Source organism: Myxine glutinosa, unplaced genomic scaffold (assembly GCF_964187855.1).
Source record: "Myxine glutinosa unplaced genomic scaffold, kmMyxGlut1.1 SCAFFOLD_2647, whole genome shotgun sequence".
NCBI lineage: Eukaryota > Metazoa > Chordata > Myxini > Myxiniformes > Myxinidae > Myxine > Myxine glutinosa.
The window spans coordinates 12,376-36,181 of NW_027618741.1; the positions used below are offsets into that span (position 1 = coordinate 12,376).

A 23,806-nucleotide genomic window follows, 5' to 3' on the forward strand; every position below is an offset into this window, starting at 1 on the left:
CTATGCACTCCCTCATCATTAACATCCACCTAATCTCTCTACGTCCCCTCTACAGTACAATGTCACTACTTAAATATCTTGTCTTCTTCTGTCATCTAATTCCCTATCAATTATCCTAGCCCTCCCTCGGCTAGCTTCGGTGCCCCATGGAGGTAACCATTGTTGGCACCCCCATGTGCCTTTCACTGCCATCCCCCTAATCTAATGCTCATGGGCCCGGATCGTGTGAGGAATGGTCAAACTACCATTCCCCCATGTCAGGTACACTATTTCCATTCGTCCACTGCACTTGAGCCTCTCCGTGCGGAAATACGTCATCATGGCTCGACCTCGAAAGGCCGAGCGATCTATCCGGTTGGTTGGTCTACTGTAGGTTGGGTCCGTCCGGCATTTTCGATCCAGGGGAGGAGGCATGGTTGGGCCGAGGTTCAGAGCGCCATCCCTGCGCGGGGCCTCGCGGTCCCACGCACGATGGCCCAACCGCCCACAGTCGAAGCACCGCACCCGCCAGGGGGCACGGCTGCAAAATCTCCTACCTCCCCTTGAACCTCGCCGTTCGCCTTTCCCGCCACGGCGCGGCACCAACGATACAGGGCGGGGGCCGGCACGAATCGTGCACGGCGGTCCTTGTGAAACCGCCGCGGCATCGATCCCTGCCGGTCCCTGCCGCACACAACTCACCGAGGGCTCACGTCGGCTATCCGTCGCGCTAAACGCTACCCCGGTCTGTGCCGATGCTTGAGCCGCGTTCTCACCACACCTCGCGACCCACTCCGCACTCGCACACCGAGGCGTCCCAGCCCCTCCCATACACTCCATACATTCTGTTACCGCACTCTCCTGTGCACACTCTTCTCTTACACACTCAGGTGCACACCACCCAGGCACACTCACGCCCCTCACACACTTCATTACACACTTTTCCTCCACACACTCCTTACCCGCACGTTTTTCTGTTACACACTCCATAACACAATCGGCATTGCCTGTCCTGTGCGTGTGATTGCCTGTCCTGTGTGTGTGATTGCCTGTCCTGTGTGTGAGACACAATTGTGCGTCTGTCCAAGCCGTAACTTTTGGACCATTTGAGCTTTTGCCATCAAATTTGAACAAAGCTTTATTTTGGGTATATAGAAAAGGCAAATTAACAATTTCGTCAAAATGTCAAAGCTCAGGGTCACACAAAATTGTCAATTTTCATCCAATTGATCTGAAATTTTAAGAATATGCATATTGGTTCACTGAATTGGTTCACCAATCAAAAGCTAGAAGCTGCTTTTTTTATTTTTTATATCGAGGTCAAAGGTCAAGGTTGCATAAAATCATAATTTTTCATCCGATTGACTTGAAATTTGAGCAGGGGTTGCATATTGGGTCACTGAAGCCTGTTGCATACAACAACAACAACAACAACAGGCATTTTAAGTTGCATCTGTTGCATCTGAGGTGAAAAGGTCATGGTAGCCTAAAATCGTCGTTTTTTTTGTATTTTCTTTTTTTTACCTGTTTTCGTCATGTTTAGAATATGGAAGAAGTCTGAATACAAAGTGGACGCAGATTGTCTTTGCATATTCATATCCTTTCTTGTCTATTACCCTGCGCTCGCGAAGCAAAAAGCAGGGATAAGCGATCGGGTACGTACATGTGGCATACATGCATGTCTGCATTTTTAAAATTCATTTTCTCGGCAACCGTTGGTCCAATTGACACGAAATTTAAGCATAGGAGCGCCTCCGCCTGCAGAAATTTTTTCTTCATAATTATGACGTCATAGGTCACGTGGTACAGACGCCATCTTGGAAAAACGTTCACCTCTATCTCTGAAACCGCTCAACGGGAAAAATTGAAACATGGCTCATTGACAAGTACTCCCCATGGGGAATAAAATATGTCAATAAATGATGTCATCAGTGCCTTCATTATGATGTCATAATTCGACAAGTACAACGCTTGATCCGTTCAGTATGATTTCTTTTCTCTGCAACTGTTGGTTTACAACAACAACATGCATTTTAAGGCCATTTTCCCTGCTAGAGCGGGGGTTAGCCTACTAACCACCACGACTACTACTACTACTACTACTACTTATAATTCCCACCTTAATGTGGGTGAAAGGTTTTGGCCTAAGTCTTTCAGGAAGCCAGGACTGATGTTGAACCTGAGCTGGTTAGAGCAGGAATTTGGAATTTGGAGAGGATGCTGGTATATTTGCCCTGGACATTTAAAAAAAAAGACACCATTGGATCTTTAATGTCCACCAACAGTCAATGCTGGTAGATAGATGGGTTTCCAGCTTTGAATCCCTTCCATAGAAGGCACACTGATTGATGCAATGCAGTACCTGTGAAGCACCAGGGTGGCAGTTTGTAGTCAGGTCGAGACTCAAACCCAAACTAGAAAGCTTAAACAGGAGTGCACTACCTTCCACTAAGCTATTCTAGCAGCCAAAATAAAAAAAAATAAAAAATAGATAGCTACAAAAAACCCAAACATCTCCAAGTGCACAATGTGTGCACCAGATGGTTTCTGAGGACAAAGCTGTGTTTGTGTCCAAAAACTAGCATGACAAAATGAAACGGAAAACATATTAAAGAGATTTTTGCGGTGAACATTTTAAATAGTTTCGTGACCTTGTTCTCTCGCAGGGGTCGCCAACCTTTTTTTCAATGTGAGATACTTTTGATTAATGAAATATTTCAAGAGCTACTAGAACATAAATTGAAAACTTGTGAATTGATAAGGGTACAAATTTAGTTATTACAGTCGAATTACAAAAATACATTTAATGTGAGGGAACCATCTCAAACAACCATAACTTGGCACAGATCCCTGCTCCAACCTGTCACCAATCACCCCCTTGGCTTTCACCAATCTCCGCCTCACACGTGATGACCAACAGCTGCTGGGAGGAGACTTAGTTCTCTCCCTGTGTGTTGTGGGGAAGGGACATGACACCACTCCCCCCCCCCCCCCCCCTCACCCTCACACACCACCCGAGGCCGCCCAGGTGCACAGAGGAGAATGAAGACACAAGACAATCCACTTTCGCTATTTCTAAAAGTACAAAACTTCCATACCACATTGGGCAACATTTTACATTGACTCTTTACCTTGAAGAAACACTTAATACATGCATGTAGTATGTTATTGTAGGGGTTAAGGGTGTATGAAATAAACATTGGAGCAATATCATGTGAAAGTAATGCTGAAGACTTTTCAGTTTGAATGCTCGTGACCGCATCACTATCTCAGAATCAAACTAGAATGGCACTCGGTGGAGCTCATCCACCTAGTTGCTTCCGAATCCATCCAAAACTTTTTGAGATATCATACGATATATATAGGTTTTGGCCATATCTATCAATGGTGAAGAGTCACTTAAGAAATGATTGTATCCGGACCTGGATCTTCACCAAAATCGAAACATTTCTTCCTTGTTACATACGCTACCTCTCCACCAAATTTTGTGGAAATCCATCCACAACTTTTTGAGATATCCTGTTCACAAACAGACAGACATACAGGGGTGAAAACATAACCTTCACCGATCTTCGGTGGCAGAAGTAATGAGGACAGCACTCTGTAGAATGCATACCTCCGCCAGGCTGGACAGTTTACGTTTTGTATCCCACTGATAGGCCGGATTTGGGTGCAGACCTCAACCAAAATCGAATCGGCTTGTTGTTACCTACCCAAATCATCCACCTAGTTTTATCATAACTCGTCCACAACTTTTTGAAATATGCTGTATATCGTTTTTGGCCCAATCTATGAATGGTGAAGAATCATTTGAAAAAATATATAAAATCTCGTATCTGGATCCAGATTTGGATCTTCCACCAAATCGAATGAATTCGTTCTTGTTAGACACCCGACCTGTCCCCCATGCGTCATCCGAACCCGTTCACAAGTTTTTGAGATATCATGCTATTTATCGATTTTAGCCCTATCCCTCACAAGTGAAGAATCACTTTAAAAAATTCTCAGATCCAGAACTGGATCTTCACTAAAATCGAATCATTTCATCCTTGTCACACACCCAACGTCTCCACCAAATTTAATCCAAATCCGTCCACAACTTTTTGAGATATCCTGTTCACAAACAGACAAACAGACAAACAGACGGACAGGGTTGAAAACATAACGTCCATTAAAAGAGTCAAGCCAGGGTAAGTACTTAGATGGGAGACGTCCATGGAAAATGGAGAGTTGAAGGCTGAGCAGGACAGCTCATTTGTTAGGGTTGCTCGTCTCTGAACAATCAGCTATTGGTGTCGTTCACCTGTGGAATGGAATCCGATTCGCGATGCTGTCTTGGTGCACTGCCAGCAGTGAATGCTGCATCTCAGTGTACACAATGTTGTACCAAAGTTAGTTATTAAAGAGATGAGTATGTTCAGTTACATTCATTAAGGAAATTTCAAAATGACGTAACAATGCTGATGAGGCCTTTCGCGCATGCGCCGATTGTGTGTTTTCAGCGACTCACTTTTGCGAGACGCGGCTCTTTTAACCTGCCGTTGCTAGTGCGGAGTTTGTAAGTCGAATAGTGTTTATAATATAATTTTCAGCATTTAGATGAAGGAGGGGGAATTTCAAAATGGCTAACCATAATTGTTGTTTTCCTGAATGCGAATTAGACTCGGGGAGGAAATACGAGAAATATCTGTGGATGAGAGGTGTCAAAATCCTACCATTTCCTGGTAATGAAAGCAAGTGGCGGCACACGCGCGTGCTCGCGCACACACACAGACACACACACACACACACACACAGAAACAGACAGAGACACACACAAACAGAAACAGACAGACACACACACACAGAAACAGACACACACACACACACACAGAAACAGGCACACACACACACACACACACACACACAGAAACAGACACACACACGCAAACAGAAACAGACAGAGACACACACAAACAGAAACAGACAGACAGACACACACACAGAAACAGACACACACACACACAGAAACAGACACACACACACACAGAAACAGGCACACACACACACAGAGAAACAGGCACACACACACACACACACACACACAGAAACAGACACACACACACAAACAGAAACAGACAGAGACACACACAAACAGAAACAGACAGACACACACACACACAGAAACAGACACACACACACAGAAACAGAGACACACAGAAACAGACAGACACACACACAGAAACACACACACACACACACAGACAGACACACACACACACACAGACAGACACACACACACATACACACAGAAACGCACACACACACACACACACACACACACACATAGACAGACACACACACAGACAGACAGACAGACACACACACACACACACAGACACACACACACACACACACACACACACACACACAGAAACAGACAGAGACACACAAACAGAAACAGACAGACACACAAACAGAAACAGACAGACACATACACAGAAACAGACACACACACAGAGACAGACAGACACACACACACACACACACACACACACACACACACACACACAGACACACACACACACACAGACAGACAGACAGACAGACACACACACACACACACACACACACACACACACACACACACACACACACACACACACACACACACGTTTTGGCTTTAAAAAACCCAGACCCCTCAGAATAGAGTTAAATTTATATACAGTTAATTTACCAGAAAGCTTTGAACGACTCATTGGTTTATGGGTACCAAAGGGTCATGGATAACCAGAAAATCAAAGCATGAATCTATCATCAAGCAAACAGTGTGATGAAATGGAGTGAAAATCCCACGGTTTACGATCAAAGTCAATGTATTATGTGGATCGTCAACGTCACAGCTTGTGTACAAGGCACAAATGTACACATTGATTCACTGCAGTTGCACATTATCCCTCGGTAATTATACATTGCATTTTCCCTTCCTTAAACTCGACTCGTACGTACAAACCCGCAAAACGATTTGTTAAGCTGAACGCAATTACACAAAGCATGCAGTTTCAATATCCTGTCTCTTTCCTCCCACCTGAAGCAGGTAGCAATGCGATTGGCTGGTTGGGTAGCAAGCAGGACATGGCACGCATAACGAGCGTCGACTGGATGCTTGGTTATAAAACCAAAGCAGCTGAGAGAGAGAGAAAAGAGAGAATTAAGAGAAAGGATAAAATGATGGAGGAGTGGGAGTGGGAGTGGGAGTGGGAGTGGGGTGGGGGATCACGTGATATAATAAATAAAAACTGTGCTAGACTGATGTGGAAATGAAAATCCACAATATTGCAGAATGTACTTTTTATGTTATCACATTATGTTTTCAGGTTGTCCATCCAGCTGTCCGTCCGTCCATCCGTCCATCTGACTGTCATGACAGGTTTTCGTTACCGCGATAACTTGAGAACGGCTGAAGGGATTAGTCCAACTTGGTGCAGGTATGTATGTATAATGAGGTAAAGATGACCTGATTCGATTTTGGGGTCACAAGGTCAAGGGCCAAAGGTCAGAGGTCATGTTAGGTAAAAAATTCTGTTACCACGATAACTTGTGAACCAGCGATGGGATTCCGATCAAATTTGGTACACTTATGTAGAATAATGTAAAGGTTAACTGATTAGAATGTGGAGGCAAGAGGTCAAAGGTAACAGTCTGTAATAGGTCTATAACTTGAGAACGGCAAAAGGGATCCAATTCAAACTTGGTACAGGTATGTATAATGCTGTAAAGATTAACCAATTAGATTTTGGGGTCTTGAGGTCAAAGGTCAGAGGCCGTGTCACGTAAAAATGTGATAACTTGTGAACAGCTGAAGGGATTTAAATTAAAACATGGTACAGGTATGCATAATGATGTAAGCATGAACTGATTAAATTTTGGGGTCAAGAGGTCAAAGGTCAGAAGTCATGTCAGGTAAAAATGTGATACCTTGAGAACAGCTGAATGGATTTAAAGCAAACTTGGTACAAGTATTATAATGATGTAATAATGTAGGAGGAGGCATATCGGTCGATGTCGTGACGTCGAAGAGCGTCGTTCTATTTTGTATACCAAGTCGAGGCTTGTGTAAGAGCTAACACAAAGAACATATAATAAACGAAGCAGCAGACAAGAGGGGGAGAGAGCCGGATGCCCTTCCTGATGCCAACCCTTGGTCGCCTCTTACGATGCGCAGGGATACGGTGTACCTATTCTAAATCGGGGTACACACCGTGATCATTCATCCCAGCAAGCTGGTACTCAATTTGCCGACCTCGGAAGGATGACAGGCTGAGTCAACCACCCTGGCGTTAATTCAGCGATTGACCGGGATTCGAACCCAGGATCCTAGGATCCCAAGCCGGCACCCTAACCGCTAAGCCAACACCAACACTCTTACGATGTCTCTCCGGAAAGACCGGCTGGACAACCCTCCCATCCACTTTGTGAATAATCCTCTCCAAGAAGTTCTGTCACTCAAGCTTTTGGGTCTCACTATCTGCCATGATCTTTCCTGGGAAAACCACATTTCAAATCTGGCCTCTAAAGCCAGTCACCTACTGGGCATCCTCCGTCGTGCGAAGTCCTTCCTTGGCACACCTGAGCTCCTCACCACATACAAGGCTTTCATCCGCAGCTCAATGGAATACTGCTCTCCCCTCTGGGCTGGTGCTCCTGCCTCACACCTAGCTCGTCTTCACGCTCTTGAAACCAAAGCGTTCAGAATCATTGGAATCTCCCGCGATGAAGCTAACTCCAAGGGCCTTTCACTCACTCACCACAGGCAGGTGGGTGGTCTTTCCGTCTTCTACCGACTCCTCTCTGGCCTTGCCACCCCCACCCCCCCCCCCCCCCCCAGCTCTCTGGGCCCTGTCCCCCAAATATTCCTACAGGTCGCACAAGATCTGCCTGCAACCCGCTTATGGTTAAACTGCCAAAATCAAGACTCTCTGCTCACCTTCACTCCTTCATTCCTCTTTTCTCCCGCCTCTGGAACAAACTCACTCACTCTCTTCAATCCCACTCCACCCTCCAGGTCTTTAAAACAGCTGCTCACCACCATCTCTTATCTTCCCCCATCCAAAACCTTGATCTTTTCTACCCCCGCTAATTTCACCCCAAATCCACTTTTTTGAAATACCAACTTCTGTCCTGGAAGTCCTTGGTGTCCTTGTGTTTTATAATTCCCCCCCCCCCCCCTTCCCACGCCTCCTCCCCCCAAGCCCTCTCCCTCCCACACATCTCCCTGCTCTCAAATGTTATGTTTGTGTGCTTCCCCTTCTCTCCCCATCTTGTCTTCCGCTCCCTCTTTTTATATATTTTGTTTGTCTGGTTGATTTGTTTGTGAAATAAATGTTAGCTCTTTCACGAGCCTCGATTCAGTATACAAAAAAAAAAGAGAGAGGGAAGTACAACAACAGTAGGGAACAGGGACATTGGGAGATCTGTGCAAGAGAGAGGGCTGGGGTGGGGTACATGGAATAAACAAGATGGACACCACAGGGGATTTCAGGAAAGAAAACAGAATATGAAGGAGGTGGATTAACGGAGTGAACTCCATTCAATGTACAATGTGCGCTGAGTGGGTTCATCAAAAATGTAGTGGTCTGAGAGGGTCATTAACCAGTGTGGCAGCTACATTCAAATGTAAGGTGTGCACAGAGGGAGCTGCAGATGGAGGAAATATTGAGTTGGATCTTGGAGACGGCGTGAAGCTGGAAGGTGTGAAAACATTTTTCCTACCTCGGAAACATGCTGAATGGAGAAGGTGGATCAGACTCCGCAACGGTTGCTGGAGTGAGATGTGCATGGAAGAAGTTTCGGGAACTGAGTGGCGTGCTGATGAGGAGGGGAGTGTCGTTGAAGCTGAAGGGAAAGGTGTATGCTGCATGTGTGAGAAGTGTTATGATTTATGGGAGCGAGACATGGGTAATGAACGTAGTCAGCAACAAAGACAGGAAAGGGTGGAAATGCGAATGGTTCAGTGGATGTGCAGAGTATCGTTGAGAGAGAGGAAGACAAATGATGAATTGCGAAAGATGATGGGAATAGAGCCTGTGATTGATGCTGGGAAGAGGAACAGGTTGAGATGGTTTGGTCATGTGTTGAGGAAAGATGAAAGTGACTGGATGAGAAGAGTGATGGAAATGAATGTAGAAGGAAGTAGAGGACGGGGAAGACCGAGAAAGACTTGGCTGAAGATGGTGGAAGAAGAAATGCGGGCAAGGGGGTTAACAAGGAGAGATGCAGAAAATAGGGCAAAATGGAGAAGATTGCCATGGGGACCGCAAGGCTAACCCCCGCTCTAGCAGGGAAAATGGCCTTAAAATGCAAGTTGTTGTTGTTGTATATATATATATCTTTTTTTTAAACAATAATGCTCCTCAGATTATGACATACCGGCTGTGCTGTGGATAGCAGCCACAGAAAGCAACATCCTTCAACAAGAAGTAATGGCTGAAAGTTACTCCCTGGAAGGAGGGGGCGGGGGGGGGGGGGGCGAGGGAAAGAACAGATTGAAATCAATCCTTCATAATATCATTTCGCACACACCCAATCCGACGCTTTTCATTTTTTGACCGAATTGAAATCCCCGACTTGTCAACAAACCAACAACCAGACAAAGCTGAGTTTGACCACAGCTTATTGCTATTTCTCAATGCTCAGTCATTCCCCACTTTGGAGTCACTACTTGGTGGTGGTGTTAACCAGATGACATTTGGACGTCTGATATCCCTAGACTCGGTGGCGTAATGGTGAAAGCATCCGCCCTGAGTATGGGAGGTTCCAGGTCAATGGTTCAAACCCAGCCGAGTCGTACCAAAGACGACTTTAAAAATAGCACCGCAAAGCGGGCGTAACCCCTCAGCCCACGCATGGTGAAAGGAAGCATTGATGGTAATTTGTTATTTGAAGCGAAGTTGTATACCGAGTCGGAACTGCAAGTAATGAAATTTTCGCCCATGAACCCATTTCGCGCCCATGAACCTTCCTCTACTCAACCCCAACACACACTGCAAAAATGGATTTAATCGGACAAGCCGTTCTGCTCGAAATTGACGGAAACCAATTTCAAGATGGTTGCCATGGCGGCCATATTGAAAATCGCAGCGCGCCCATTTTCGAAAGGAACCTTCCTCTACTCAACCTCAACAAACACTGCAAAAATGGATTTAATCGGACAAGCCGTTCTGCTCGAAATTGACGGAAACCAATTTCAAGATGGCTGCCATGGCGGCCATATTGAAAATCGCAGCGCGCCCATTTTCGAAAGGCACCTTCTTCTACTCAACCCCAACACACACTGCAAAAATGGATTTAATCGGACAAGCCGTTCTGCTCGAAATTGACGGAAACCAATTTCAAGATGGCTGCCATGGCGGCCATATTGAAAATCGCATCGCGCCCATTTTCGAAAGGAACCTTCCTCTACTCAACCCCAACACACACTGCAAAAATGGATTTAATCGGACAAGCCGTTCTGCTTGAAATTGACAGAAACCAAAAGTTGACGGAAGCCCGGATGGCTGACGTGGCGGCCATATTGAAAATCGCAGCGCGCCCATTTTCCAAAGGCACCTTCCTCTACTCAACCCCAAGACACACTGCAAAAATGGATTTAATCGGACAAGCCGTTCTCCTTGAAATTGACGGAAACCAAAAGTTGACGGACGCCCGGACGCCCGCCCGTGACGACAATACCCCTTAGCCCATTGGGCTGAGGGGTGAAAACGGTACGTGCTGCTGCCTTGCTTGACGTTCAGCATTGAAATGGGTGAGAGTACAAGTTGGCAACCATTGTGCATGCTTAATGAGTTTAAAGGCCTCCACCTGGCTTGAAAGTTTGTTTTCTATACCTGGGAGTGCGTTTTCCTCCGGTCCTTCCTTGATCCTCTCCCCGACAGCCTCACGCCTCTGGCGGAAACCTCCAGCATGCACCGAATAGCCTCACGCGCTGATGAGAAGTGCACTGAAGTGACCTGCAAGATCAAGACAGAAGTGGGGGTCATGCACAAAACTCGTTTACACGAATGGGCACAACATTATGTGAAAATTCAAGAACAGTACGAGCATGTACATCAACTCATGTTTAATGCAATCAATGTGATTGGTAAGGAACCAGGCAGGGCGGGCGAACTTGAACATGAAAGGAGAGGAGTCAAAAGGTTTCAAGGAATGCCCTGCATCAGGGAACCTCCACACAAATGCTAGTCATTTCCGATGTTGTTGTGTTTCCCCACACTGACCTCTGAGCTGTTGAGCCTGGTGGAAAAATCCTAACCCACTATAAAATGTCATCCTGTGGTCTTACACGCAAGGCGCGGCATCAGTGTGCACCGTCCAATTGGGTGGGCGTCAAACTGCGTGTCCCATCTGGCAGCATTGGGTTGCTGAACGTTATAGATTCCACGACGCCCTTCGTGAAGGGTAGGCGAGTTATGACCAGCACCCTGAACAAATTACAAATGCCTGTCCTAACCTACAGTGGGATCCAATTTCCTTTGATCATCCTTGAGATGTCTCTACAACTACATTAGAATCCACCTGTGGCCAATTGAATTGATTGGACATGATTTAGAAAGAAACACACCTTTCGATATGAGGTCCCACAGTGGACAGTGCATGAAACTCCCCAAATCCAGATATGAAAAGCTGATACAGACATACCTAAGAGGACTCGAAGCTGCAATCGCTGCCAAAGGTGCTTCTCCAAAGTATTCACTCAGGGGTTGGAAAATTAGATATTTCTGTATTTCATTTTTAATTATTTGTCTCAAAAAGTAAAAATTGTCTCAAAACAATTCCACTTTTACATTATTGGGTATTATGTGTAGATCAGTGATAAAAAAAAAATCTAAATTTAATCCATTTTAAAGTGATTTTGGCCCTAAAAATTTAGTCGAGGACTTTTTGGTACCTTGTCGACTCCTTGTATCACATGCAGGACATAAGGACATTAGGATAAATGAACGTACCTTTACATAAATGACAAGGATATCAATTGACACGTCAACATAGTAAATAGCAAAGGAGTACTTCAGTGACTAAACATGTTAAAAAACATGTTAAAAAAGTTAAAACATGTTAACCATGTAAATTGACATATTTTTTAGAGTAGAGGTTCCATTAACGATTACTCGTTCATACTTGATTTGCTTATTTCAGTCCACTGCTGGACAAAGTTGATCAAGCAATCAAGCAAAGACTGTGTCAGGATGACACAAAGATCAAGCAAATTAATGTTCCTACAGGTCGCACAAGATCTACCAGCAACCCTCTTATGGTTAAACTGCCAAAATCTAGGCTCTTTCCTGGGAAGTTTCCAATGTGAAATGTCGGCCATAAAGGTACTGGTGCATTTTACCTACTCCAAAAATGCAAGAAAGTGCCTCGTGGTCAACCTGCCCATACCGACGTTCCGTACTTGACAGTTTCCTCGATGCATATGCAACAGGTTGCAAAAGACCAGCATCGTTGGTTTGCAATAGTGCACAACCTAATCTGCAAGATGAACTGTCACAGCTCAACGTGAGCTCTTTCGTCGGGTCGTAATGTACAAGCAATGGTGACGTACATAACAGGGTTTTTGCATCCCTGCAAGCCTTCTCTTGAGCAGAACCCCATTTCCAATGAACGCCTTTGCGCAACAAAATGTGCAATGGTTCCAAAACAGTACTCAGGTTTTGTAGGACATTACCAAAGTAGGTTAATATTCCGAGAAAAGCCCAAAGCTCGGACACATTGGTGGGAGCGGGAGCGTTCTTGATAGCTTCCACTTTACCTGGTGTGGGCAAAATGCCTTTCCACGTGATGCGATGACCCAAGTACTCAACCTCAGGGGCCATGAAAACACATTTCTCATGACGGAGACGAAGACCTGCACTGGAGAGACGGCTTAGCACTTCATTCAGGTTCTGGAGGTGTCCCTGAGCTGACCGACCGGTCACCAATACATCATCCTGAAACACAACTGTGCTGGGTACGGTTCTTAATAAGTTCTCCATTGCCAAAAGGGCATCGATTGTACACGAACAGTCCACAGTGTGTATTGATACAGGTGAAAGTTTTAGATTTGTCTGAAAGTTCCATTTGTGCATAAGCATTAGTCAGGTCTAACTTTGTAAATGTCTCACCTCCCATGAGAGCCGTGAACAGGTCCTCGGCCTTGGGCAGAGGATATCTATCCAGTTTTGAATGACGATTTATGGTAGTCTTGTCGTCCCCACAGATACGTAAGCTCCAATCAGCTTTCAGCACGGGTACAATTGGCGCAGCCCAGTTGGAGTATTAAACTGGGGCGATGATTCCTTCATCCAGAAGATGATCGAGCTCCTGCTCAATTTTTGCTCACATCATGTACGGTACATGTCTTGCCCTATGGAAAATAGGCCCAGCCTCAGCATCCACGTGAATCTTAACCTTGGTGCCTTTAAAAGTGCCCACACTATCACAAAATAAATCAGGATACTTGTCGATATTATAATCGATGCGCATCCAGCACTGGTGGACACACGGTTCACATTATGCCAGTTGAGTCTGATGACCTTTAACCAGTCTCTGCCAAACAAAACCGGACCCTTGCCCTTTGTGACAAGCAACGGTAAAGCGTGGGATGCACCATCATACTCAACGGACACAATGGCTGAGCCGGTCACAGGCACAATTTCGCTGGTATATGTCTTCAGTTTAGTTGACATGTGTGATCTCCAGAACCCCACCCTGTGAATACAGCGAGGTGAACATGCCTTCACACATGATAGATCTCGAAGCACCAGTATTGATCTCCATTTCCACAGGGGAATGATCTATTGTCACCATCACAACAAATGGAGGTTCAGTATTCCTGGTGTCCAAAGAGAGAACTGTATCATTCTCACCTTTGACTGTGGTAGCGAGTGATACTTGTCGACTGTTGGTGCTGTTCACCTTCGACTGTGGTAGCGAATGATACTTGTCGACTGTTGGTGCTGTTGGTTATGTGAAGCATGCGATCAGTTGGCTCTGCGTTGTCATTGTCGACATGGTGAGTGGAAGAGGGGGGTCTGGGACATCGGGCTTGCAGATTCCCCCTCTTCCCACAGGCGTAGCATGTGAATTGTTTATAACGACATTGGAATGCACCATGTCCACCACCGCATCGCCAGCAGATCATGCCGCCAGTCTTCTTGGGATGCTACATCTTACGGGCAGATGGAGTGGAGAAATCCGACACTTCTCTTTGTAAGTTGTGACTCTGTGCACATCCGGCGTTGACCTTGTGATGACCCGTAGACTCTCATCAGCTTGCATACACGCAGTGGCAATGTCGGAAACCCTCTTGAGGTCTGGATCTGTCTCCAAGAGCAGTTTACACAAGATGGAATCACTGTTAATTCCAATCACAAAAAAGTCTCTCAGCATCTCGTCCAGTCTTGCGCCAAACCCACAGTGTTCAGCCAGATGTCTGAGATCAGCTACGAACTCACTCACCGATTGGCCCTCACTTCTTTTGTGTGTATAAAACTTGTACCTTGACATGATTTTCCCCAGCTTGGTTTTGTAGTGTCTCTGCACCAACTCAACCAGTGCAGCATATGACTTGTTATGGGTTTTTCGGATGATAGGAGATCCTTCATCAACCTGTAGGTCTCGGATCCGCACACAGTCAGCAAAATAGCACGACGTCGAGGTGCATCACCAGCGCCATCAATTCCGTTGGCAACAAAATACTTGTCCAGTCTCTCGCAAAAATCAACCCAGTCATCTGATCTCGGATTTCATTCACTCAAAATCCCGATCCCGGCGACTGCCATCGTGAAAATAAAACAACACACGTGAGCTCAAACACACAGTCCAGGTCCTCGTCGCCACGGTAAAGTCCTTACAAGATTGATGGCATCACAAATCGAGGGATTCAGAGACACAGAGCAAACATCCAACAGTGGTTTATTCCCGGAAGTGACGACACAGGAAAAAGCCCTCAGGATGCCCAACAGGAGGTGGAACCCGGAAAAGGATATGGCATCACACTATGTTACAATGGGAGTAGAGCCTGTGATGGATGCTGTGAAGAGAAACAGGTGGAGATGGTTTGGTCATGTGTTGAGGAAGAATGAAAGTGATTGGGTGAGAAGAGTGATGGCAATGAATGTAGAAGGAAGTAGAGGATGGGGAAGACCGAGAAAGACTTGGCTAAAGGTGGTGGAAGAAAAAATGCGGGCTAGGGGGTTAACAAGGGGAGATGTAGAAAATAGGGCAAAATTGAGAAGATTGTCATGGGGCCCGCAAGGCTAACCCCCATTCTAGCAGGGAAAATGGCCTAAAAATGCCTGTTGTTGTTGTTTTAGTCAGTGTAGTATACTGCTTTATTATACCAGGTGAGCACCCAGAGGTATTGCCCCTATTTTTAATTCTTCAGAATTGTTTGAAATTAAAATTGTCTGCAAGTGGTTTATGTTATGGATTCGTCACTTCCACCTTTGTTGTTATTATATACTTGTAGGATTTTTCGTTTCAGGTAATATTGTTGTTACGATTTCTGTGTGAAATGGAGATGACTTTAGTAAAAGGTAAAAATAAATGTTTGTGGAGGAAAAAGAAAAACGGGGCAACGAAACCAGAAGAGGAGGAAGGAGGAAAATTGGCGGAGAAAAGAGACAGCCATGAGTTGCATTGAGGGGGCGAGCGGACTTCCTCGATATTGGTTGTGAATTAATTGAGGCTTCCAGTGAAAGGGATTGCCCACGACATCGTCCCATATTGCGATTGCAATTAAACCTGCGTCTCAGATTTTGGTCTCCAGAATTTAATCTCCAGAATAGCATGAGCTATTCTTTTTTTTCTTCTTTTTTTGTATACAAGATCGAGGCTCGTGTAAGAGCTAACATTAATGACAAAAAAACCAAACAGACACATAAGACCTAATAAAGGGAGCAGGAGACAAGATGGGGAGAGAGGGAGAAGCATACAAGTACAACATTTGAGAGCATGGACATCAGGAGATCTGTGGGAGGGAGAGGGTTTGGGGGAGGAGGTGTGATAAGGGAGGTGGGGGTGGGAGAGGTAAAAACCACATGGACACAGCTAGGACTTCAAGGAAAGAAGTCGGTATTTCAAAAAAGTGGATCTGGGGTGAATTATCGGGGGTAGAAAAGATCAAGGTTTTGGATGGGGGAAGATAAGAGATGGTGGTGAACAGCTGTTTTAAAGACCTGGAGGGAGGAGTGGGATTGAAGAGAGTGAGGGAGTTTGTTCCAGAGGCGGGAGAAAAGATGAATGAAAGAGTGAAGGTGAGCAGAGAGTCTTGATTTTAGCAGTTCCACAAGAAGAGGGTTGCTGGTAGACCTTGTGCGACATGTAGGAATATTTGGGGGACAGAGCACAGACAGAGCTGGGGGAGCTCGGCTGGAGAGGAGTCGGTAGAACACAGAAAGACTACCAACCTGCCTGCGGTGAGTGCGTGAAAGGCCCTCAGAGTTGGCTCAGGTGTGCCAAGGAGTTAGTGGGTGAGGAGCTCAGGTGTGCCAAGGAAGGACTTTGCACAACGGAGGATGCCCAGTCGGCGACTGGCTTTGGAGGCCAGCTTGGAAATGTGGTTTTCCCAGGAAAGATCATGGCAGATAGTGAGACCCAAAAGCTTGAGTGACAGAACGTCTTTGAGAGGATTGTTGAGAAATTAGATGGGAGGGTTGTCCAGTCGGTCTTTTCAGAGAGACATAGTAAGAGTGTGAGATTTGTCAGGATTGAAAGACATGTTCCACTTGTTTGACCAGTCTGTGATTTTGTCCAGGTCTGCAGAGAGTGAGGAGGATGCAGACTGCCTATCTGAGGGATGAGGTATGGAGCGGCAGAGAGTGGAGTCATCAGCAAAGAGATAGAGAGGATTTTCCAGAGAGTCGGAGAGATCATTGATGAAAACCAGAAAAAGCACAGGGCCCAGAACACTGCCTTGGAAAACTCCAGCCTGAACAGGAAGGGGAGATGAGAGAATTCCATTCAGGGCCACACATTGACTACGACCGGAGAGGAAGTCAACAAGCCATGCATGGAGATCTCCATGGATACCATAGGAGGAGAGTTTGGTGAAAACGTTGTTGTTGGCAGGAAAGCAAGCGCCTCCATTGAAGGCCGATCTGCCATTTTTCCTCAAGGAGGCCGTCCGCCTGGTGCTCCGTGTTTTGTCGTTGGGATTCCCACATAGATGTCTTTGTGTTGATCGCCGTTCGTTTATATATCGGCTTAATTGTTGGTTGACGTGAGGCGTGGATTGCACTCATGTTTTGGGGGATCGTTACCCCATGTTGCCAGCTGCCCAACCTCTCACCTCGTAACTCATCGTCCGCAGCTGCGCCGATACCTGCCTGTTGTTCTTGCCGTTCTGCACAACTTTGACCTTCACCCAGCGTGGGGATTTGTGCACGGACTTTGGGATTGTTACATTCCACTCACGTTTGGTGTATCGTGAGTTTATTGCTTTGAGAGCATTGGGGAATGATGGTACCATAATATGTATTGTTCATGAAATGCAATTGATATTTTTATGGTACTTTCTTTAAGAGTGTTATTATTGTGTATGTGAGAGTTCTTAATACAATTACTTATTTTGTTCTACACAATTGTATTGGTGTGGTTTTACCATGGTTTTACCATGGTTTTACCATGGTTTAAGTATTAGAACACTTAAAATAACAAATCTTTCTGCCGCGTTACCTCTCGAGACTCTGAGGGGCACCGTAACCGGGGTTTGGGGAGGTAACACGTAACATTTAGTTATTTTCCAACAACAATTATTCTTTTATCCTCTTAACTCAGCAGTTGGAAAAATCCTTTGCACGAGGTGAGAAGTTTTGTCGAGATTATCGTGTCACTTAACTGATATCTGTTTCGATTTTGATCCTGCCACAACTTTGGTAGAGTTTCAAAGTCACTGGTGAACCTTCACGCAAGATGTTAATATATCTGAAGTTTATCTTGAGGCAATATAGAGCTTGTATGACAACATATTTGTTTACAAAACGTTGATGTTTGCTTCATAATTAATAAGAACATTAACAAGGTGCTGATACGCCAGATCCCTGCCTTTTGGGTAGTATGAGGAATCGATGTGCAATTTGAAAAGCTAAATCTTGAACGTTTTTTTGAAATATCATGTACGCAAGCAAAGTTACCGAAATGGTTGCCATGGCAACATAATTCAGACAATCACAGCCGTGATCTAATCAGGTTGAGATAATGTCATGAGGAATAGACATCTGCAATATGAAAGCTAAATGTCCTTCTGGTTTGGGGGTTTTCTGCACGTGTAGTGAAAATCTGAGCTTTTCATAAAGTCGAGTTTTTCAAATTGGATTAGTCGTGTTTTATTATTTTGCCTTGTCTCGGTGTTGCTGCTGTATCCTGTGCTATATTTCATGTTAGTTTGTTGTTCGTGCTATTCATTTCGGTGCGTACTGTTCAAGGCCTGACAAGGCCAATCCTCGGATAGAAAGTATCAAAATAGTTTGTCTCTCCGTATCCAAAATGAATCTACATTAAATATAAACGCTCCTTTCCAAACTTTAAAAGGATTTACAATCAAATTGAAAATGCATTTCAACCCTTGTATCTCCTTTAGAAATGTGACACCTGTTTTCCTTCTGCACCACGATATATCTCTTCTTCACAAAGGTTATTTTTCAAAGGTATTTGTCCGCTCGGCACTTTGTCCAGCAATCATCCCCTGCATGCACAGGGCAGCATTTCTCCATGCATCAGCAAGGGATCTTATCTCCTATCCCATGATCTTTATCTCCACTTGTCAAAGTCGGGAATCTGGAATACAAAAAAGCACCCACCCCACCCAACCAACTCAAAGCTTCATGTCCTCCCTTGTTGAATCTGCCCTCACCCCACCCTCTCAATGCTTTCCCTCACCCCACCCTCTCAATGCTTTCCCTCACCCCACCCTCTCAATGCTTTCCCTCACCCCACCCTCTCAAAGCTTTCCCCGCACACCACACTCTCAAACCTTCCCCATCACGCCCACACACACAAACCTTCACCTGCACCCCACACACTCAAGTCAGCCCCCTCACACCACCCACCCAAAGCCTCAACTTACCACACAAAGCCTCTATACCCCCCCCCCCCACCCTCCCACTCCGCCCCATACTGCACCCGCCCAACTCTGTGAACCTCAAACATCCAGGGCCTCCGCTCCAACCTGACAAATCTCTAATCTGCCGATAAACCAGACATCATCTGTTTAACAGAATTATTCCTCCCACAGGACCTTCCTAACGACTTAGTGTCTCTTCCCTGTTATTGTCTACTCCGATTTGATAGGCCTGAACCAAGCCCCAGTGGCGGAGTTGCACTCTACATCAATAACTCAATTTCACACTGCCCTTGTACTGATCTTACACCTCCCATTCCACAGGAATACCTCTGACTGCCACTTCCCCTCTGCTGCGTTGTACCGTCCTCCTAACACTGATGACTTCATTTACATCTCTCTCAGACAACATGGATATACTTTTAAAAACTCATCCCAACTCTCTCTTTCTCATATGTGGCGATTTCAATTGTCACCATACAACTTGGCTGGGTGTTGGTAGCTCTCTCACCAGCCATGGTACTTCAGGAAAGGACTTCTGTGACTCCATGGGACTGACTCAATTTGTGAACTTTCCAACCCAGATTTCTCCAAACGGCAAATTCTACTTTCTGGACTTTGTGGTGAATAACTTTCCCACAAATGTCTCCTGCTCTTCCTCTGCTCGAATGGATTCTTCTGATCATGTGCTTGTGCGAGTCAACATCTTTCTGGATATTTTCAGAGAGCTGCCTCAACACCGGCAAGTCTGGCAGTTCACACAGGTAGATTGGCAGGGATTGCAAGCAGCCATCTCTCTTCAGGAATGGTATCCCACATCTACTGCCCCTGATGTTAGCTTAGCCTGGGAATTCTTCCACAGAAACCTGCTCTCTCTTGTGCGCAGATTCATCCCATATTGTGTTCAATTATCCCATGCTTCTTCCTGCCCATGGTACACTGAATCCTGTGGTGAGGCAGTTGCTCTGAAACAACTTGCCTTCTCTCCCCAGAAGGCTAAACCAACCAAAGGCAATCTCAGTGCTTTCCAAAGAGTCTGCAAAAAGTGTGTGTAAATGCCTCAATTCTGTGTTTGCTTCTAAATCTTGGGTCTCCAATCCCTCACTCGCGGTACCCATTCTTCCCTGTCGTGTCCAACTGCTACTAGGCTCCGTCTTTTGCACCTAAAAAGGTGGAGAAGGTTATTTCAACCCTCGACTCTGCAACTGGACCTGAAGGCATCAGCTCACGTGTCCTAAAAACTTGGTCTGCTGCACTTTCCCATTCACTCTCTTTCACTCTCTCTCTCTGTGTCCTTTTCAACCAGTCATTTGTGCCAGATCATCTTCCATCTGCTTAGAAATCCACCAACATCACTACATTAAATAAAAAGGTGCAAAACCTGAGCCCCTTAACTACAGTCTTTTTCTCCAACAACCTCATCCCATATCACCAATTTAGTTTCAGACCAGGTCACTCCACCTTGGGCATGCTGCTTCTACCCAACAAACAATGGATGGAGGCCCTCAATATCAGACATGAGATCAGGGCCATATCTCTGGACTTATCTTGTGCTTTTGAAACAGTCTGGCTTCCTGCCTTACTCTACAAACGATCTGCTGTGGTATCCAATGCCAACTCCACACATGGATTAGGGGATTACTGACTTCATAAATGATCTCCCCAAATCTCAGGAAAATCCTATTTATCTATTAGCTGATGACTCCACCCTCTGCTGTGACATCCCTCATCCTGCAGACAGCCTCTTCCCTCTCTTCAGATCTTGACAAAAATCACAAGATGATCAAACACTTGGAATATGTCTTTCAATACTGACAAATCTCACGCTCTATCTTTCTTCGAAACGACCTTGAAGCAAACCCACCCATATACTTTCTTAACAATCCTCTTGAGGAAGTACAGTTATTTAAACTCATATATCTCACGATCAGTCATGATCTTTCTTGGGCAAACCATAGAACAGAGTTGGCCTCCAAAGCCAGCTGCTGGTGGCTATCCTCCGTTGTACAAAGTCCTTCCTTGGAACACCTGAACTCCTATTCACATACATGGCCTTAATCCACAACTTGATGGAGTACTTCTCTCCTCTCTGGGCTAGCGCCCCTGCTTCACATGGTGTTCAGCTTGGCGTCGTGAATGCTGTTGAATGCATTCAAAATGCACATGATGGTGAATGCTGTTGTAAACAGCTGAATACAGAGTGGCACACTGTATCCAAAGTTTCAGATTTTATACCATGCTGGCATTTTCGCAAAAGATGTGTTATTACGCACGGTACATGCCTGGTGAAAAACGAAAAAGAATCAAACATCATTATACAAGACTGGTTAAAAAACAATTATTCATGAAAGTGGTGTGGCTCTTTCATAAAACCGAACTGAAAGGCTTGGCCTGTCCAGCGGGACAATGACAAAGCAAACCTTGTATCAAACCCAATGACGCACCTTAAACACCATGATAAGCACTGCATGACCTTTACCGACAAAACACACGTGAGAATGTACAAGTACAATCAAATGTGCAAGTACTCAGTAGAGCGTTTATCTCCGCCAGCTGGAACAGTTTGCATTTTGTTTCCCACTGATCGGCCGGATCTGGATTCGGACCTGAACCAACATCTAATCGACTTGTTCTCGTCACTTCACCAACGTATCCACCAAGTTTTGTCATAAGTTGGCCAAAACATTTGGAGATATCGTACTATATCGTTTTTAGCTACATCTCTCAATGGTGAAGAATCAGTTGAAAAAAAAAACTTAAACTCTTGTATCCAGAAACGGATTCGGATTTTCATCAAAATCGAATAGATTCAACAACCTTGCCACACACCCAACCTGTCCACCAAGTGTCGTCCGAATCCGTCCACAACTTTTTGACATATCCTGTTCACAGACAGACAGACAGACAGGGGTGAAAACATAACCTCCGTCTACATTCGGTGGTGGAGGTAATGAATTACCTTCCTCATAGCTGATATGAGGACTTCATTTCCTTGGTGATAAGGGACTTCGACCGAACCCAGAAACCTCAAAGGAAAGGACTCCAACCACGTACCTTCGCTGCTTTTACCTGCTCTCCTCACAAAGGAAATATTGAACAACAATAACAAATCATCTTACTTTCCCTCAATTCCATGTTCAGCTTCATTTTCCACAACCAAAGAACTTTTACGAGTGTTTGAAATGTGGGCAATTATTTTTTAAATGTATCTACGTAATACACTCAGGGAAGGGAACATATATCATGCGTGCCAGATAAAGATTGTTGCCTAAAATGGCTCACAAAGTTTATAAAAGAAGCTGAAAATACTTGGAAAAGTACCTGAGAGAAAGGGGCATGCCTCTGCACAACGAAAGATTTGGAGAACGTTCTGATCAACTCACCCAAAAAATTGATATCTTGCACCTCCCGACAATGTGGGCTCGTGCAAGGCATTAGGATGGGCACGTTCTACCTGACCCCCACCCCCCACCCCCCCCCCCCACCCCCTCCCCTGATCATCCCTGTCAGTGAGTGGACTTTGAACCTTGCGAGATTACCTCGTGTGAACATGGCAGGTTCAGTGATTTATTTAATGGATGTTCCCAATTGGAAAGACGATGCTGTCATTCCCAACATTCAGATTGACTTCCCAGAGGGTGACACCGTATCTGGTTTGGATGCTTCATAACTTAAATTGAATTGAAAGGTCATATATGGGGCTTGTCAATATACAGGGCACATTTAAAATGATGACATTTACTATAAATCATGTTTGGGAGTGGGGGGAGGTTGGGGGTGGCAGCTTTTGGGCTGTGAGAAATTACAAAAAAAGGACATTAAAAAAAACAGTAAAACGTGTTACAAAAAAGATAAATTACACTGGATTTTGCATCGATTGCTAAAATGAGAAGCGTGTGTGTGTGTATTATATCCACTGCCGCTACTAACTAGGACTAACAAGGAAAAGGTAGGAACTTGACTCCTCTCATCCACGGATATTTCTCGTATTCCCTAGATTTCCACGAGTCCGATTTGCATTTAGGAACAGAACAATTTAACCATTATGAAATTGCCAATCTATTGTCTAAATGCTGAAAACTTTGGTTAAAAGAGGATTTGAATAACAGGTTTTGTGCTAGCAATGGCAGGTTAAAAGTATCCATCGAGCTGAACCGAGTCAGTGTTAACATATACACAAAGAATTAAGTTAAGCACCCCTACACAACGAATTAAGGTAAGCACCCCCTAATATATATTCTTTGTGTATATGTATACATTGGCATATATTCTAAGGTATGTGAGATCAAATAATGATTGGTATGACATTAGCAATTATCCATTGATGAAATTGAGTGATCAAAGTGAAAAAAAGTGATTGGTTGAGTCAGTGATCCGATCACGTGGGTCCTACACACGTTATTGACGCAAAGATCGCTAGAGGTCTTCTCAGAACAATGACTGTACGTTAGAAAACATAAACGTCATCCACACTGTCCGTGATGGACCTATAGCTCCATACTTAAATTGAGGTGAAAATATGCCTAAAATTCCCAAAAAATTTCACCTTAAATTATTCAGAATAAAATATTGAAAACGGCATGATTGTTATGTTTTTATGTGACCATAATATCACTTCTCCAGAAAATATAGCAATATCATGGGTATATTACACTGTTTTGACGACAACAAACTTGTAATGTGCGAGGTTGTAAAAAAACGGGGGGGGTGCTTAACTTAATTCTTTGTGTATACAATGCATGCTCA

General features: G+C 44.8%; 1 protein-coding gene across 1 annotated transcript in view; it reads right to left on the reverse strand.

Moving 5' to 3' along the window:
* Window positions 1-5,946: 5,946 nt before the first annotated feature.
* LOC137438329 (C-Jun-amino-terminal kinase-interacting protein 1) overlaps window positions 5,947-23,806 on the reverse strand; it is a gene marked incomplete at its 5' end in the record, with an annotated part of 43,716 nt that continues 25,856 nt past the window's right edge. Inside the window, 4 exon segments of the mRNA XM_078769473.1 lie at window positions 5,947-6,145; window positions 9,388-9,458; window positions 10,845-10,967; window positions 22,020-22,129. Of these exon segments, the coding sequence (XP_078625599.1) occupies window positions 5,947-6,145; window positions 9,388-9,458; window positions 10,845-10,967; window positions 22,020-22,129 (503 nt within the window).